We start from the raw sequence: 16,719 nt of genomic DNA, 5'->3' as shown, positions 1-16,719 counted from the left end.
TTTCCCTAGTGTTCTACTGGGAAATTTGATTTCCAATAAAAAGAAAAAATTACCTATTATGTGAAAGTGGCAATACTATAGCTTACTTAGTTAGGAAAGCAACCTCTTCAAGAGCATTCCAGTCAGTTCTGAAAATGCATTTTATTACGAAAAACAGTTTAAACAAGCTTATACTTGAAAAAACCCAAACCATTAATTCAGACACAAATTCTTTGAAGTAAAAGCACATACAAGATTATAATAATCAGAGAAACTCTCCATCATCTAGCATGTTTTAGCCCAACCCTATGTCAGATTTTAGGACCTAGATTAAGGTACCTGCAACACTCAACTTGGAGGATTTATTCATGTATTAATTTGTTAATTTTACACAGGGGATATTGACCTAAACAGCATGAATGCTCCTTTGTCTACACAGTACCAGGCTTCCTGTTTTGTGACATTCCAGTTGTGGTTTTGTGTTCCAGAAAAACTGTTTATCAAAATTCAAGCAGCCTCACTTCAGACTCCATCCAAATCATCCACAGCTGTGCTGAAAATGCAAAAAGCAACTTCAAATATGTTAATTAAATGAATCTAGAAATAACTCCAAACTCCTGATAGTATTGTTCCACTAAGTGTATCCCAGCTAAATACAAACTCCTTAAGAGCACACTTGATATAATCACTTTAATGCTACATGCAGCTAATTCTATCACAAAAAGTTCCATTGGTTCAAATTTGGATGAGGCAGGATACGAGACGTAGTGAAGGTAAAGGAGTGTGCCTTGTAGAACAGCAAATATTCAATGCCAGGTCTCAGCACGTGTCACACAGGGTAAAAACACATTTGACTATAGGGAAAAAAAATATGGGGGCAAAAGCCTTTCCCTGTGCTTTTATACTAAGAGCAGTCCTAAACAGAACAGCCAGTCTAATGAATAGCATTTGCATTTAAAATTCACCAGAGCTTACACAAAAAGGAGCTTTACTGGCATCATTGACACCACCGAGAGGAAAAGCCAGTGCTGAAGGGGAATAGCATTATTAGAAATGTGAGGACAACCTTCCAGAATAGGAAATTCTCATCCACTCACCATTCAAATTTGTGGAGTGGCCAGAAAATAAAGATCCAATCGATATTCAATGCCCACCATGTCCAGCAACAGAAAAGAGGCTCAAATGCATCAAGGTCATAAGTAGAGTCACCAAGTCTTTCCTGTCTGTTATCTTCTCTTCCTTGTTTTCTGGTAGAAAAAGAACTAATGCCCTCCTGATCTTACCTACAGGTAACTCCTTGCTGTCGACAGTAACCCACTTCCACATTGCAAGTCTGGCTAAAGTGCCAGCTGAGTAACAACCTGATTAATGTCTCTAATGTGTTGGAATTATTACTTCAGATTTTTACAGGGCAAATTCACCATTTATTTCAGTGAGCTTAATCCAGTTATAAGAGGCATTCCTACTCTTAACAGAATACTTCCTGAGACAGACACTGGATAAGCCAATTTACTTTGAAGGGCTTTTCCTTTTGCTCAGGAAAATCCCTCTGATCTAATTCTCCACTGAAGCTCCTGTGTTAAAAGAGGTTTCTGGTCAATGAAACAGGAAATCTGAGGAGATATATTCACTCATTCCTTGAATGAGTTTTCTTCTTTGTGTTTTACAGCACAGCTACGCCTCCTTCGCAGCGGCTGGTTATCATGTTGGCAATTTCAGTCCAGCTGTCCATGTGAGGGTTATAAACTTCAACAGAGTCAGAGGTTACTGGAGCAGCAAAATCAGGACTGGGAGCTCGGCCTCCCGAAGCATAGAGAAGTCCATTCACAGCCACAACACAGACACCAGCTCTTGGGATTTTCATCGATGCAACTTCAACCCACTTTTCCTAATAAGAAGGTGAAAGATCAAGAAATAGTTTTAGGGCAAGCCCTGATTCTGATAAAGTAACTTTTAAAGCTTAAAGACTGAAACATAGACAAAGAACACTATGTATACACTTCACAGGTTTCAACGTGGTATGTGTACAGTATCAAGAGGATTATCAAGCCAGGAATGACAACACTTTCACAAGGGGTACAAATTGTGTTAGTCACTAAAGAGCAGATCCCATACTGTTGGCACACAACACCCCTCCCTTTCTTCAGTCACTGCAAGATGCAGTCAGTCTCCAAAATAAAGCATAGTACAGTTTGATGCGGGGGAAACAGGAAAACTAGATTCAAATTGAAAAGCAAAACAGATGGCACATGGGATTATGTTCCACTTTTAAGAGTAGATACTCTTCCAAAGAGCACCATAGAAACATGAGCAATAACAGTCTGGAATAATTTTTTATCTTATTCTAGTCATGCTGAAACACCACAACATTTTGATGCAAAAGAAGATCCTCAAATTTTGCAATAAAAGGTAACTCTTACTTTTACAGTGAGTTTTTTCTTTCTATTCAGATTATTGAGCTTTCTGTTGCAGCAGGGGAATCTATCCTCTCCTCTTAACCCTAAGAAGTATTTACCAAACTACAGTATATCTGTGCATGGTTAAACCATGACAGCTACTTAGGACAGACCCTGAGATCACCAAAGCTTTGTTTCACTCAAGATCACCAGCCAATAGTGAAAAGGAAATGACATTTAGGAAGGGACTCTACCATACCTCTTCGAATGAGTATCTTTCTACACTAGCAAGCGCATCCTGAGATTCATTCCAGCCTCCCACAGCATAGATACAATCATTGAGAGCAGCTACACCAAGATAGGCTCTTCGGGTGCCCATTGGAGCGAGCTCAGACCAACGTTTAGAGATGGGGTCGTAGACTTCAACAGAACGCAGCTCTACTCCTTCTCTGCTGATACCACCAACGACATAAATCAAACCTGCCAAAACAGAGTTTCTCCTCTTTTAGGCTTCATAGTACAAAGACAGAAAACTACTGTCACAACATAAGTTTCAGCCTGACATTAAGATGGTTAAAGAATGACAGAAAATCCTCCTTTTGCTCAGTAGTAGAATACATAAAGCTTTTGCATGAGCAGCTTGAGGCTCGAGCACTAGAAGCTCTGAGGAAAGCAAAAATTAATTAAGTGCAGGGGAAGGAATTCAGAAGGTTGCAAATGCTGACCTGATCAGGATCAAATACTTAGTAAGCACATGTATTGATCAAGTCTTTAGACATGTCTGTCTTAAAATAACCTGTGGCAAGCCTTCAGATTGTCACAAAGAAAAACATGCAAACTCAAATATGGAAGATAAATAAAAGCAGTATCAGGAAGAACAACCAACTGTTAAAAGACTAGCTGCATAACCATACTGGCAGCCATGTAAAAACTTTTCATGACATAAAAGGCAGAAGACAAGAGAGAACTTTATAGTCTTTGAATTCTGCAGAATCAAAAATAGAGTACTAGAACAACAAACAAGCAAGGCACAAGCATGTGTGACTGACAGCTCAGTACAAGACAAAGGTAAGAATTCATGACTGAGACCTAAAGCTTCAAAATCCAATGGCTGTTGCAACTATTTATGGATATAAACTTGACAATATTCACCTTGCATTTCACAACACCCAAAGCAGTAACGGGGCTTAGCCATGCTTCCCACCACATCCCAACTATTTTCTTCAGGATCAAATCTTTCAATTGTGTTGCCAATCTCTGCTCCAATCCAGCCTCCTGCAAGTAACGGCAAACACAGGAAGGAATTTAATGGCACGAAGTTGCGTGTTAGCTGTATTTTTAGACATACAGAGCACTGTTCCAGGACAAATTCTGAAATCAGCATGCAGTCAGTCTACAATGGAAATAACTAAACAATATAGTTTATTTATATAGTTATAATGATTAGTTATCGTTATAACTAATCCACAGAGATTTATGTATATATGTTAATACCTATATATGTATATATGTATTATACGTTAATAAGTACATATGTTAATACTTATGGACTTCTTTTCAAAACTTAAGTTTGCAAATTTGCATCACCAAGATGTAATATAAGATCAAATCCATTTTCAAGTTCTATGAATTAACATCTTCACCTAGAAAAACCCCACAACTTACCCAAAGCATAGATAGCACCATAGCATGTACACACTCCCAGTGCACAACGGGGATGGTTCATGGAAGCCACTGTTGTCCATTGCTTAGTAACAGGATCATAACATTCAGTACAGTCAAAAATCATTGAGTTGTCCTCACCTACATAATAAGAGCAAGAAGAAGGGAAATGCAATGTTTTGCACTGCAGATAGGGCAACATTCTTCAACTTCTTCCAGGACAGGTAACATTTCAATACAAGATTTATCTTTTAGCTAAATGGCCAACGTAGCAAAAGCTTCATTTACACCCAGAACTGAATCATCACTAGGAACCTCTTTCATCAATAGTTCCCCGAAAAGTTACTGAAAACATCGGAGAGGTAAACAACCACAGTGCTTCACATTTTACTCTGCAGCACAACTGACTGGGTTTTCAAGACCAAAGAATGAGCTCTGTGGTGACAAAAACGGTCTACATATGCATTCTTTCATGATGGGCTGGTAGAGCTGCTCATCATATCCTTGTGCAAACATACATAATGAGCCTTTACAGGTAGACAAACCACAAGTGGTCTGTCCTGTGCTACTGCCTTTTATGCTCTGGGCTTCTGCTAGACTACAAGTGAGAAAAGGAATTCCATTAGTGGTGGTACACAAAGCCCACAGAATAGCCAACATCTCTGAGTATGTCTGCACACATCCATATAGTAACCTGTGAGTAGCTACAGCATGAGGGAAGAGCAGCTTAGTAAAGACTGGCGAGCACAGGAGCCCTAACAGGCATTCACAGAGCAGTGACAGTAGAGAACCAAGGACACCAATTCCTTTGTTATTACACCTAAAAGTTGTATTATCCTCAGAACCACTTACAAGAAGAATAATTTTGAAAGTCTCCATGCATGAGTTCTCTAGTATTCATGTAAGAAAGCAAGCATATTTCAGCTGTTACCTCCAATGGCATAGACCATTCCTCCCACCACAGCCACCCCCAGCCCGCTCCGGGCCTGGTGGAGAGAGGACACTGTGGTCCAGTAGTGGCTGAAGGTGTCAAAACGCTCCACACAGCTGAGGGCTCTGCTGTCACTCCAGCGTCCTCCTTGCAGTCGGGTGTACCCACCTGGAAAGTAAGTGGAAAGGCCAAGTAAGAGCTTCCTGTTCATCCTCGTGCTCCTATATCTAAACCATTAAAATATTTATAGTAACAGCCATTAGCCACTTTTAGTGGGAATTGGATTTTTCCAAGTAGCTTCGTTTCTCCAGCATACAAGGAAGAATGGTTGCCTTGAGGGTCATGGAAATTGTGCTGAGCCGATGGCACAACACTACAAACATTAGAATTCATGTTTTCAGTAAAATACAGAGACTAGCCAACAGCCTTTGCTCTCTATGCCGGTGCTACTTCCCACAGGGTGAAACAAACGTGCTCCCTTCCAACATAAAGCTGCAGCTTTGCTGAAAACTTGCAATTGCGAGTATCCCATCATATGAACCAAAGTATCCTGCACAGAGAAAACTTCAGCCATCAGAACAAAACGTGCAGTGAATTTGCATACACCATTCCAGCGGTGAATCCTGGGTAAATCCTCTGCTGATTTGCAGCCTTCCACCCAAGGCAAATAATTTTTAAACAGCAAATCTGGGCTTTGAATGCCATGTCACAATGACAAGAAATGTGAATGCTGGACTCCTGTGCAATTCTAATCAAAGCAGCTAACATGGTAACTTAGCCATGATGAAACATATTACTATCTTTACATATTTTGATTTTTAAAAAATCCTCAAGTATCTCCTTCAGTACTGCATTCTGAGATACTACTTCATTTGTTTTATAAGGTTCAAACAGCCACGTTCTAACCTACTGCATAAAGGTACTTCCTGGCTTTCCTCCGGGGACGACCTTTAGAAGCCTGCAGAAAACTGCTGACCTTGTTCTCTTTGGGAGATTTAGAGACTTCACAATATTCTTTCAACAGAGTTTGCAGGGCCACCCGAAGACTGAAATCTGGAATACCTTGAAGAGTAACATAAACAGAATAAGAATAAAATAAGCAGAATTTAAAAAAAAAGCACAGTGAAAAGCAACAAACTAAACAATTCAGTTGTAGAAAAATTACTAGCTTCTCCTAAAACAGCAGACAAATCAAGGTTGCCTACTTTTATAAGGCTTTTTCAAAAGCATGTGTTTAAGCTGTGCTTATTTTTCTAAAAATAGAGCTTGTTTGCTGTATTTTCACTCATGCTATTAATGTAAAAAATAGTCCATCAAAGCCCAGTAACTCTGAACAACGCATGGTTTGCTCACATACATGCACCTGATATTCCTTCTTTCACTTACTTTCTATGTATTTTAACAGCCTTTGTGCTGGTAGTAGAGGGAATCGAACCGGCTCCAGTACTTCTACGACGTATTTCTTTCTTTTCCCCACATCCTTCAGAATCCATTGCATCGCTGCTGTGAAAACCTGGTACTCGTCCTCGATGCTCAGGTCCTCGCTCCGCAGGATCTTCACGAGCTGCTCCTTGGTGAGCGCCAGGAACTCCTCCCCGCTCTGTACCTCCAGGAAGTGCGCGTGGATGTAGCTCTCGGTGAACTCCATCAGGTCGTGACAGGCGATCTGCTCGGAGAACTGGAAGAGGCCGATGCAGTTCAGCGGGTCGATCTGGCCCTTGAGGAACTCGCAGCAGAGCTCCACCACCTCGGTGAGCTGCAGCATGTCCGCGGCGACGATGAGCTCCTGGACGTTGTGCTCCGCGATGCTCACCACCCCTGCGGGCACCAAACCACAGCGGGGCCCCGCTCCAGCCTGCGGCCGCCGGGCACCCGCCCCTCGCCCCCCCGCCAGCCCTCACCTGTGTAGATGAAGTCGAGCAGCGTGTGGAAGGTGTCCGCCTCCACGCCCGCGATCCGCACCACGTCCCGCCCGGACTCCTTCATGCCGCCCGCGAACAGCGCCGCGAAGTAGGGGCTGCTGGCCGCCAGCACCAAGCGGTGCACGGAGAACGCCTCCGGGCCCACCTCCAGCCGCACGTCGCAGAAGCTGTGCCCGGCGCGCAGCCGGTTGATCTGGGCTAGGAGCAGGCGGGCGTGCCGCTCGGAGCTGGAGATGGAGCCGGAGCCGCCCTTGCCCGTCCCGGCACTCGCCGCCATCGCTGCTGCGGCACCGGCACCCCCGGCGCCGGCCTCGCGCCGCGCACGCGCCCCTCTCCTCCCGCCCGGGCGCGTGCGCGGGGGGGCGCGCTCCCCGCTGAGGCGGCTCTGGATGGACGGGGCGGGCACCGTGAGGGGGAGCGCTGGGGGCTCTGTGTGGCCGCAGGGCTCCATGAACTCTGGGCTCCGTGTGTGCTGAGGGCTCCGTGTGTGCTGAGGGCTGCCCTCAAGCCGGCACTGGTTCTGGTGCCTCTGTCCGTTGCTTTGTCTATGAGCCTGCCTGGGCACCTGGCCCCACGAGGCCCCTCAAAATCATGGAATCATCAAGGTTGGAAGAGACCTTTAAGGTTAATCATTGCAACGGTCTACCCAGCACTGCCCCTGTAACCCCTAAACTGCTAAACCACATCACCCAGTGCCAGATCCAAATGCCTCTTAAACACCTCCATGGGTGGTGTTTCCACCACTTCCTTAGACAACCTGTTCCAATACCTGACCACCTGAACAGTGAAAATTTTTTCCTAACATCTAATCTGAATCTCACCTGTCTTAGCTTAAGGCCATTTCCTCTGGTCCTCTCACTGCAGGCACAGTAAAAGAGACTGACCCCCACCTCACTGTAACCTCCTTCCAGGGGGTTGTAGAGAGTGATGAGGTCCTGCCTGAGCATCCTTCAGACTGAACAAACCCTGCTGCCTCAGCTGCTCGTCGTAACATGTTTTCTAGCCTTGTTGCCTTCGCTGGGCATGCTCCAGCACCTCAATGTCCATTTTAAAGTGAGGAGTCCCTGTGCACCCCTACAGACATCTCTGGCTACTCTGGGCTTGCTTCCTGCTCTGCGAAGAGCTTGTCTGTGGTTAAAACTGGTCCCCCAATAGGTTATTCACTTACTGCCTTCACAATCTCTGTCCCTCAGTCCTAGCCATGCTCTTGCAAACTGAGTCCCTGTCGACCTCCATCTGTGCTTGTGCAAAACGTGGCTATGTTGGGGAGAAATTGCAGCAGCCACCAGCCCAGGGAACCCCAGAGATGGGAGGCAGGGACACTGCCTATCCTTAGCTCAGGACTGTTGCACCAGACCTCTGCTGACAGGGGATAAGTGTCTCACACTGAGGTAAACACACATGATCACTGGGTCTGGCAGAGCTGACACTGATTCTGAGAGAAAAGCATCCCTCCTGAGTTTTCCGCAACTGTTCCAGGACCAGGACAGGCAGATCCAGTCCAGCACCCCCTTTGTCCATAGTGTCATGCCATGTTTGGGCCTTCCTCTTCATTCCAGCACAGATGTTTCATCAGTGTCCCGTAGCAGCACCATGTGGGTCACTGGGGTCAGCACTGATCCTGAGGCAGAGTGTGCTTCCATCTTAGTCTGTGTAATTCCCTGAGTCACTGCATGCCTGAGCATTGATGGGGGATGAGCTACACATACTGAGTTAAATGCACACAGTCACCGGGTACAGCAGAGCTGGCACTAATTCTGAGAGAAAAACATCCCTCCAGAGTTTTCCACAACTGTTCCAGGAGCACAACATCCAGCCAGAGCAAAAAGCGATCAGAGAGCCACTTGGAATGCTTCCATATCTATTTACTGTGAGACTGGAAAAGAAAAACATGTCTGCTCACAGTTACAATGGTCATGGCCCCTCAGGCTTTTCTCATGATTCTGCATTTTATTGTAATAACTTTTAAATGTACTTCTGGAAAGAATCTGAACCATGATACCCTCTGGGGGCTGTTGGTTTCTCTGTTCATCAGCATTACATTCTAATTACATTTCAAGATGGTCTTAAAAAAATACCCATAGAAAGCATAGACCTAGAGAGAAGGTTTCTGCAAGCACACACAGTTGCATGCATGCTGATATAACTCTATAAATTTCAAGCTTGGCTAAGAAATGCGTTGAGATTTTTCTTTCTTTGATGCATCAGTAAAAGAAACCAGACCCCTCTTGTGCTGACATTTTATTCATCGGAAGTGGCCTGTGAGTAAAAGGCTTAGAATTCTCCTAAATGCCAGTGGCTCGCTAGCTGGCTGATGTCAGCTGTTAGACTCTTGGCCAGCACTGGGACTTCACACCATAGGGCCAAATTTACGGACACAAAACAGTGTTGCTGAGAGCAAGCTAATTTTGCCCCAAAGGCCGGTACTGTGCTGTGTTCATGGTTCTGCCCCCAGCAAAGGGCACCACTTCAGTGGGTGTCTTCTGTGGCCACGCAGGAGCTGTACAGGATGGAGCCAATGCTCCCATATACTGTTGTGAATCTCCCAAAACATGCTGCAAGTACCTTTGACAGTGTGAAATTGCACTGTGTAATGAGGAGGCCTCTTGATTAACCAACACCAAGAATGACAGTCACTCCAGTGAAGGAATTAAAAATGTCTTCAATTTTAACATGATAGACTTGTAAAAATGTATTTGCCAATAAGCCAGCTAAATGCTGACTGTCATACAGGACAGGCGACAAAAAAAGCCATGCCCTGTGCTCCTCGACATGTCCTGCTGCCCATACCTGCACAGAAGTGCTGCTGCCACCCTGCCAAAACAGTGAGAAGATTCTCACAAAAACCTCTTCATGCTTTTTCTTGAAAACCCCCTGTCCTATAGAGTTCCCTTGGCTGCTCAGATTTCCCTGGCTGAAAGGTTCTCAGGAAAACCTTTCCTGATGCGTGGATGATGTTCTGCGGAGCTGAGGGAGCTGTCTGTGCTGTTTTCCCGAATCCTGCAGGTGCCGCTGTTACCGCAGGGAGATGTGTTGGAACGTTAAAAAAACCGGGACTGCAGAGGTGACGTATTGGAACAAAATCGGGAGGCTGAAAGGTGTTGCATGTGCGGGAGCTGAACCTCTCCTCTCTTAGAGTATGATTTGTTTGTATTTTTTTCCCCCTGAACTCGATACAGATGGAGAACTCTTAGTCTTAAAAAACAAAACAAAACAAAACGAAACAAAACAAAACACCCACCCCGAAACCTAAAAAGAGAAATAATTGATCTGAATGTGCAGTTTTGCCTGACTACTTCTTGTCAGCATCTGTCCATCACACCTGCAGTTTTGGTGGTCATTTTGACTTAAAACCCCTTATCACACTTGGCTGCTAAAATTCTCTATTGCAGAGCAGACATGAAACCCAGGCCTTGACTATTTGCAGGTACATCAAATCCCATGGGATGTTTTGTGATAGGGAGCCACTTTCCATGGTAACCAGAATGTGCCAGGTCTAATTCCTCCCCCAGTTTAGTGTGTATGAAATCTTCACTTCATGTCTCAGACTGCATCTCTGCACTTTGCCCTCTGTGCTAAGACATCTGCTATAACCTTTCGATGGTACAGACAGTTGTCATTTTTGTTACTAATTACCTGCTGTAGTTGCTACTTGTATTGTAATGCACTGGATTTATGAGAGGAGAGGTGTTGTACAGCCTCTCCAAAATGGAAAGGAGCTTACTTTGTGTTTTGGTGTGCAGGTCACAAAATCTTCATGGGATACTACCATTTTTGCTCCACTTCCCTAAGTTCCACAAGGATTTGAACTCAAACTTCTCCCAGGGAAGCCAAAATTGCAAAAGTGCAGAGGTACCAAGAGTTCTTTAGGAGTAGAAGCATCTGTAATGCACTAAGCTACATCTCTTACACTTCCAAGACACCTTGTTTCTGTTAAGGTCTAGGTTTTTCCCAGATGTCCCATTTACTCTGGATGCCACTGCATGCCCAAAAGCAATGATGCAGATCAGCTGTCTGTGGATGCACAGTTGGTGGAGTGTTGTTGTGCAGCCCCTCGAAGGGGTAAGACAAGGCAGGCTGCTGGACTTCACACTCAGCCTGGAGGAGAGAAGAGCTCCCTGGGTACTTGTAAGGTATTTCTCAAAGACAGCATAGGTTTACCCCTTTATCACCCCAATGATAATCACAACTGCTTATCGTGTTTGTCTACTCAGTCAAAAGCCTCTAATGAGCTACAGACACTGTATTCTAATTAGATACCTGCATAAACCTGTTGTCAGCTTATGCTTTCACGTGGTACATAAGCTTCAGTGGATAAAGAAGCTTCCCTTCAGGGTCTGAATGTTTCCTGTCTCAGTGGGTTGAGCTTCACAGGGAGATAACACATTTTCCAGAGAACAGGTTTGGGCCAGGCCCAAGAGCTATTACCTTCATTCCTGTGAGGGTTAATGAATCTTGATGAATATGTGTGTATGTGTGTGTAGGGTAGAGATCTGAACTGGAACTGACCCAAACACAGGGAACAAGAGGGGTCCCCAAAGACAGTCTTTCTGCACAGGCAGCCCCACAATACAGGGCTTGTGTGAAAACATTTAAGTTTTCTCACTACCAGCGATGTGGTGATGGTCCATTTCTCAGCTGAACTGTTAATGGCTTGGGAAATTGTAAAGCTCAGGGCTGTGCCATCGTGAATGTCCTCTTCCTCTTCCTCTTGTCTTTCTCTTCTCTCATCTTTAGAAGCCTTCATGAACTTTTTTGTCTGTTTCAAAATTTGTAATCAAGTATTTTTACTATTTTCACTGTAATATGGCTTGAGGTAAAGGTGGCATTAAGGAAACAGCCTGGTATCAGGGTTGTCAGTCCAGGCAGGTTTAGTGCTCATCAAGTGGGGATTGAGAAACTCGGTCCTGAGTATTCACATCCCACCAAAGGTGCTGTGGCACAGGCTGTGCTGGCATCCAGCTGAGGGAGGTGCTGCCCTCCAGTGACCAGCCATGCCCTGGGGAGCCATTTGTCAGGCAGCAAAAGTGGGGAACACATCTGAGCCACAGGAGCCTTCAGAGGGAATGTGACATTTCCAGTGAGAAATGCACAGGTACTGGCTTGTGATTTCAGGAGCACTGGCAATATTTCACTACTGTGTGCTCCAGGCTTCACCTTCACAATAGCATTGGGGGGAAAGGGGATTGGTGTGTGATAAAAAATAATAAAACAAGGAAAAAACCCTTTTTCAGTCTTAAAGTATGCCCTAGCAATGAAAGGATTGTGTCACCTGACCTACTTGTGTGGAGAGATTTGTGTTCTGGGTACACTTACCTAGCAGGAAGTTTGGAGGAATTCCAGTGAAACAGGGAATGTTGTGCAACATGCACGGCTACAGTTCCCCACCACTTAGAAGATTCCTGTGTTTAAGCCATAGATCTGGAGCAATTCCAGGCTATTTGATATAAAATAAACATCCTGGATGCAGTGTGTCAGATACTAGCATAATATTGTTTTAGTCTTTCTCATTTCTCCCGTGGGAATAATCATTCCATGAAGAAGGAAAGTGATCTAATGAGAGAATTAACTCAAGAGCTTGAACATTGAATTAGTCACAGCTGTCTGAGAGGGGAACCAAGGCGAGCTCCACAGAGACTTCACTGCATTTCCAAGGAAGGAAGCCAAAAGAATACTGGGACTTGGATAGCAGTTGGTGATCAAAACAGAGGCAGGAGAGATATGCTTTTAGTAGAGAGACTTTCCTGCCTCATTTCTCTCTGAAGATAAATCTCAGTAGTAGGGAATTGCTGCAACTTTGTCTTGGAGATGTTGAAAGCTGCCAGATTGTTGAGGTCTGATCCTAACTGTGTCCTCACACTTATTTGAAGCAGATGATTGATTTCATAGCTTGGGTCTTTTTTCACTGTAGTACAGAGCTGACCTGCAGCTTCACACTGAATTAGATCTGTTCTCTAAGGTGACTGTATCAAAGGTGCAGGTCTTTTTTTGCCAAAAGGAAAAATGGGCTGTACTTGAGAATTATCAGTCTTCAGGCATGAGGGAATTCAGTCTTGCCATTAGTAAAGTTTGGCAATGTTTCAAACTGTAATCCAAACCCTAATGCTTTTTGGACTCTGTATTTAACTCTTCTTGTCTAAATCTCAGTGTTTCCTTGGATAATAAAGTAGAGCAAACACACAACAGACATGAGCTGTCTGGAGCATGCGGCATTTTTTTAAGTAACTCCAAGTTATGCAAACCTTTGGAACAGAAAAAAAAGGAAAGAAAAGGTGCATAAATTCAGCTAATTTCATTCCTTTAAAATTATATAGTCACTAGATATATACCAGGAGCATGTTTGTTCTCCTAGAACAGACTGCACTTGTGTTGACAGAGCTTGTGATCTGATTTCATTGGGAAAATGGATAGAGTTAAACTCTGCCTGATACCCACCACATTCCACAGGCTGTGTGATGCAGTGGGGTCATTCCAGAAGCAGCGCCTCAGTGGAATGTGAGATACGTCACCAACCCTGAGTAACTGTTAGTAGGATGTCTGTAACTCCTGCATCTGCTGGCTTGGTGAGTCAGGACTTCCAGGGCTCTGCATTCACTGAAACCTTAAAAGATTAAAACTTCTTCCACAGTGTAACATTTCAGCTGTAAATGGCATAGGTTGCTACTATGCATCCCAACTCCTTGGCTGCTCTGCTGTTGCTTTGTCATGTATTTCCCTGCATGATTGTTTCCAATGATTTACCTTTTCTCAGTGAAAGCATTTTTCGTCTCCCTTTTTAGAATTTCACCTTTGGAGGCTTGATCTAGTTCTTCGGATAGAAAGATCATTTTTATTCTAATCTTGTCCTTCAAAGTGCTTGCAAAATCTCTACTTTATTGATTAGGGAAACATAAGTGTTGGCTGGATCAGAGCAGACCCTTTGGGATTACTAACAGAAGATCTGTCTAACAAGAACATACTCATCGTAATCTTTTAATATATTTTTAAACAAGTATTACAGTGATTTCATTTGCACTTTGGTTGTCTCCAATTGATTATCAGAATATTGTATCAAATGTTATCAAAATCTTAAAGAGACTGATCTAATCTACAGATTTCCCTTTCTCTTCAGGCTGTTTGTCTCTCAGCAAGGCAAATTAGTCTGTTTGATATTATTTGTCTTATATAGTGCAACAATTATTATTTGTGTAATTTTATTATCCTTCAAGGTCCATGGAAATGCATTGTTTAATAATTTGTTTTGGTTTTTGGATGCTCAGGTTTTTTGCACTATTTTATTCCATAAAAGACTGGAGCATCAGACTCAATGATCTTAAAGGTCTTTCCAAACCTGAACAAATCTGTGATTCTATAATTTTTGCATAATACCTTTTGTATAATAATTTAACAGAATTTTTTCCCAAGGATCATCTTACAAAGTGCAGTTCCATGTGCAATGTGAAAAAAGACTCTGCAATGAACTTGTCCGTGCTAGTCCTAGTTCTGTGATACTTGCAGTGATCAGATAAGTCTCTTTTTGACTGACACAGTTTGCTTCTCACTACTTATTTTCCTCTCCGGTGTATTTTGAAGATTAATGAATATTTATAAAATGTTTTGAGTGAAACCTGCACATGAAAAATGCAACAGAAGTTGAAAATGTCATAATTACTGATGTTTATTATGTTTTAAAAAGGAAGACTATATGGCAATCAATATCCGTGGAGAATTATGAACTATAAAAATAGAGTGAGAACTCTGAAGGTACTACTGGAAATTGTGGCCTGAGGAAGAAAGCCTTGCAATGGCACAAGGAACAGTGGACAAGTTTTGTTAATAATGCTTAGTGTTGAAATATATGCCGGATGAAGCATTTGTATTACCGAAGTATGATGGAATCCTTTTCAGTCTGCAAGTAATTAAGGATGAGGTTCATCATCATCATAAGTAATATTTATAATTTTAAAGCAGTAGGCTAAGGTAATGTATACTAAAGAACTCTAACAGAACGCTCATGAGAGATCTCATTTGTAAGAAATCCTGGCATGTCAGTGAAATTTCAGGAGACTCACAGTATTCTGCCAATGTTTAAGGAAAGAAAATTAAATAAACAGAGCAATCAGGATGACCCATCATAGCTGGTTAACATGACACCAGACCCAAGCAGCACAGTACAAAAGCTGATTCTTAGCCAGGTCATAAATAAGTCAATAATTGGCAATAATTCTTATTTTTATCAACATTGTTTTGTTGATAAGTCCAGTTTAATTTATTGATAAGGGCTTTAAATCTGTTTCCTCAGATTGGTATAGGAACATGTTTCCCAACCCATTTCACAAAGCATTTGACTACCATTGTGACATTTTAATAAAGATCCTAGTCAGGTCTAGTGTCACTAAATACTGAGGCATTTTAGTGGTCTGGGCCAGTGTGGCTGCAGAGGTGGGACATGTGCTTTTGGGCTGTAATGCATAGAGGCACCTACCCAATCAGAGCAGCATTAGCTGGGGATATCTTGCAGCCACCAGTAACCTGGATCTTTCTTTTCCCTGGTTACCTTCACAGTGTATTGCTGTGATCTGTTTTTCAGCCATTTGTGTTATTTTTTACTTTGCTTTACTTGAGTTATCCTAGTCTTTCTGTACATTTAAAATACCCACTGATAGCATTTCTGAGTGTCACTAAGGTTGTTTAGGGTGTACATTACTGTGTATATAACGCAACTAGACAGAGCAAACAGTGGCTTAAGAAGATTGGCATATTCATGTGAAGTTTTTGTAACACAAGTGAGTGCAAAGCAATGAGCATGAGAGCTAAGATCACTGTTCACACCTCGGGGACCAGGGAGCTGTAGAGTGGAAAACTGTCCCATAGGGACAACTGAGAATTTCTTGAATTTTTGTCCTAGAAAAGAGATGACCTAGAGGAAATATGGTAGCTCAGCAAAATTATTTGGGTCACAGAAGAGTTAAATGGTTTGCTTAGGGTACATCATGAGTCAGTGGGAAAATTATGAATAGGAGTGAAATGGTCTTCATCCTTTATCTTGCTATAGGACTCAATGCTCTTCAAAAGCTTGCAATAACCAGTCTTATGGGTCATCCTGAAACTAAGCATGGAGGAGTTGTTTGTTGAGAGTGGTTTCAAGAGTAATTTAGCCAGAGCAAAGAGAATAAAGTGGAATGGGAAGAAAAAGAGCAGAGACACAGGCAGAAACAATTGTTCTCTACTTAACAAAAAGTATGAAGAAAATATTTGTCCATGATGATACAGAAAGGGGATAAAAAATTCTTGACTTTTGAGCCTAGCAAAATAAAAAGCAGGAAAATTTCTGATCTGATTCAGGTGCAATAAGGAAGGACAGGAAAGAAGAGAGTTAGAGAAATAGGGGAAGAAAAGGGCTGTCAGAGCTTTATAGAAGACCAAATTCTTGTTCTTTCTTTTCTAACAGTAGAACTGACAAATTGAGTTAGCACAAACTACAGATGTGGCAAAGTATCACCCTAAAACCAATTCAATGCTGGTAGGAATTAGTCCATTGTTAAGTATACTGAGAAACTGGTTGGAAGCAGAGCATGACCTAATGGGTTTAGCATTACTATTGCAGCTGTGTGAAAGTATTCCAATAAATAAACAGCTCAGTGAAGAAAGTGTGTTAGATTTTTAAGATTCTCCCAGTATAACAGGATGTGCCAAGTCATTGTTTTAACTGCGGAACAGATCCTTAAATGCTGTAAGGCAACCAGATCCTTTGGAAGCACCAAGATGATGCTGATTTTCACAATTTGATAATGTGACCCCCAAATTCAACCCTTCTCATGGTTTCTGTAGTGATGGCACTGTGAAAGGC

General features: G+C 42.8%; 1 protein-coding gene across 1 annotated transcript; it reads right to left on the bottom strand.

Moving 5' to 3' along the window:
* Positions 1–122: 122 nt before the first annotated feature.
* On the bottom strand, positions 123–7,208 carry IPP (intracisternal A particle-promoted polypeptide). Its single transcript, XM_008640774.2, has 8 exons — positions 6,870–7,208; positions 6,355–6,786; positions 5,875–6,030; positions 4,969–5,136; positions 4,041–4,178; positions 3,528–3,650; positions 2,635–2,855; positions 123–1,867 (listed from the first exon to the last, which is right to left on the bottom strand). Exons 1-8 carry the CDS (start codon positions 7,165–7,167, stop codon positions 1,643–1,645), a joined length of 1,761 nt encoding a protein of 586 aa, XP_008638996.1. The 5' UTR covers positions 7,168–7,208; the 3' UTR covers positions 123–1,642.
* Between the last annotated feature and the right edge of the window lie 9,511 nt (positions 7,209–16,719).

The sequence above is a fragment of the Corvus brachyrhynchos genome, unplaced genomic scaffold, assembly GCF_000691975.1.
Source record: "Corvus brachyrhynchos isolate BGI_N302 unplaced genomic scaffold, ASM69197v1 scaffold48, whole genome shotgun sequence".
Lineage (NCBI taxonomy): Eukaryota > Metazoa > Chordata > Aves > Passeriformes > Corvidae > Corvus > Corvus brachyrhynchos.
The sequence above is the reverse complement of the archived record's forward strand: the minus strand, read 5'-3'. Positions and strand labels throughout refer to the sequence as shown.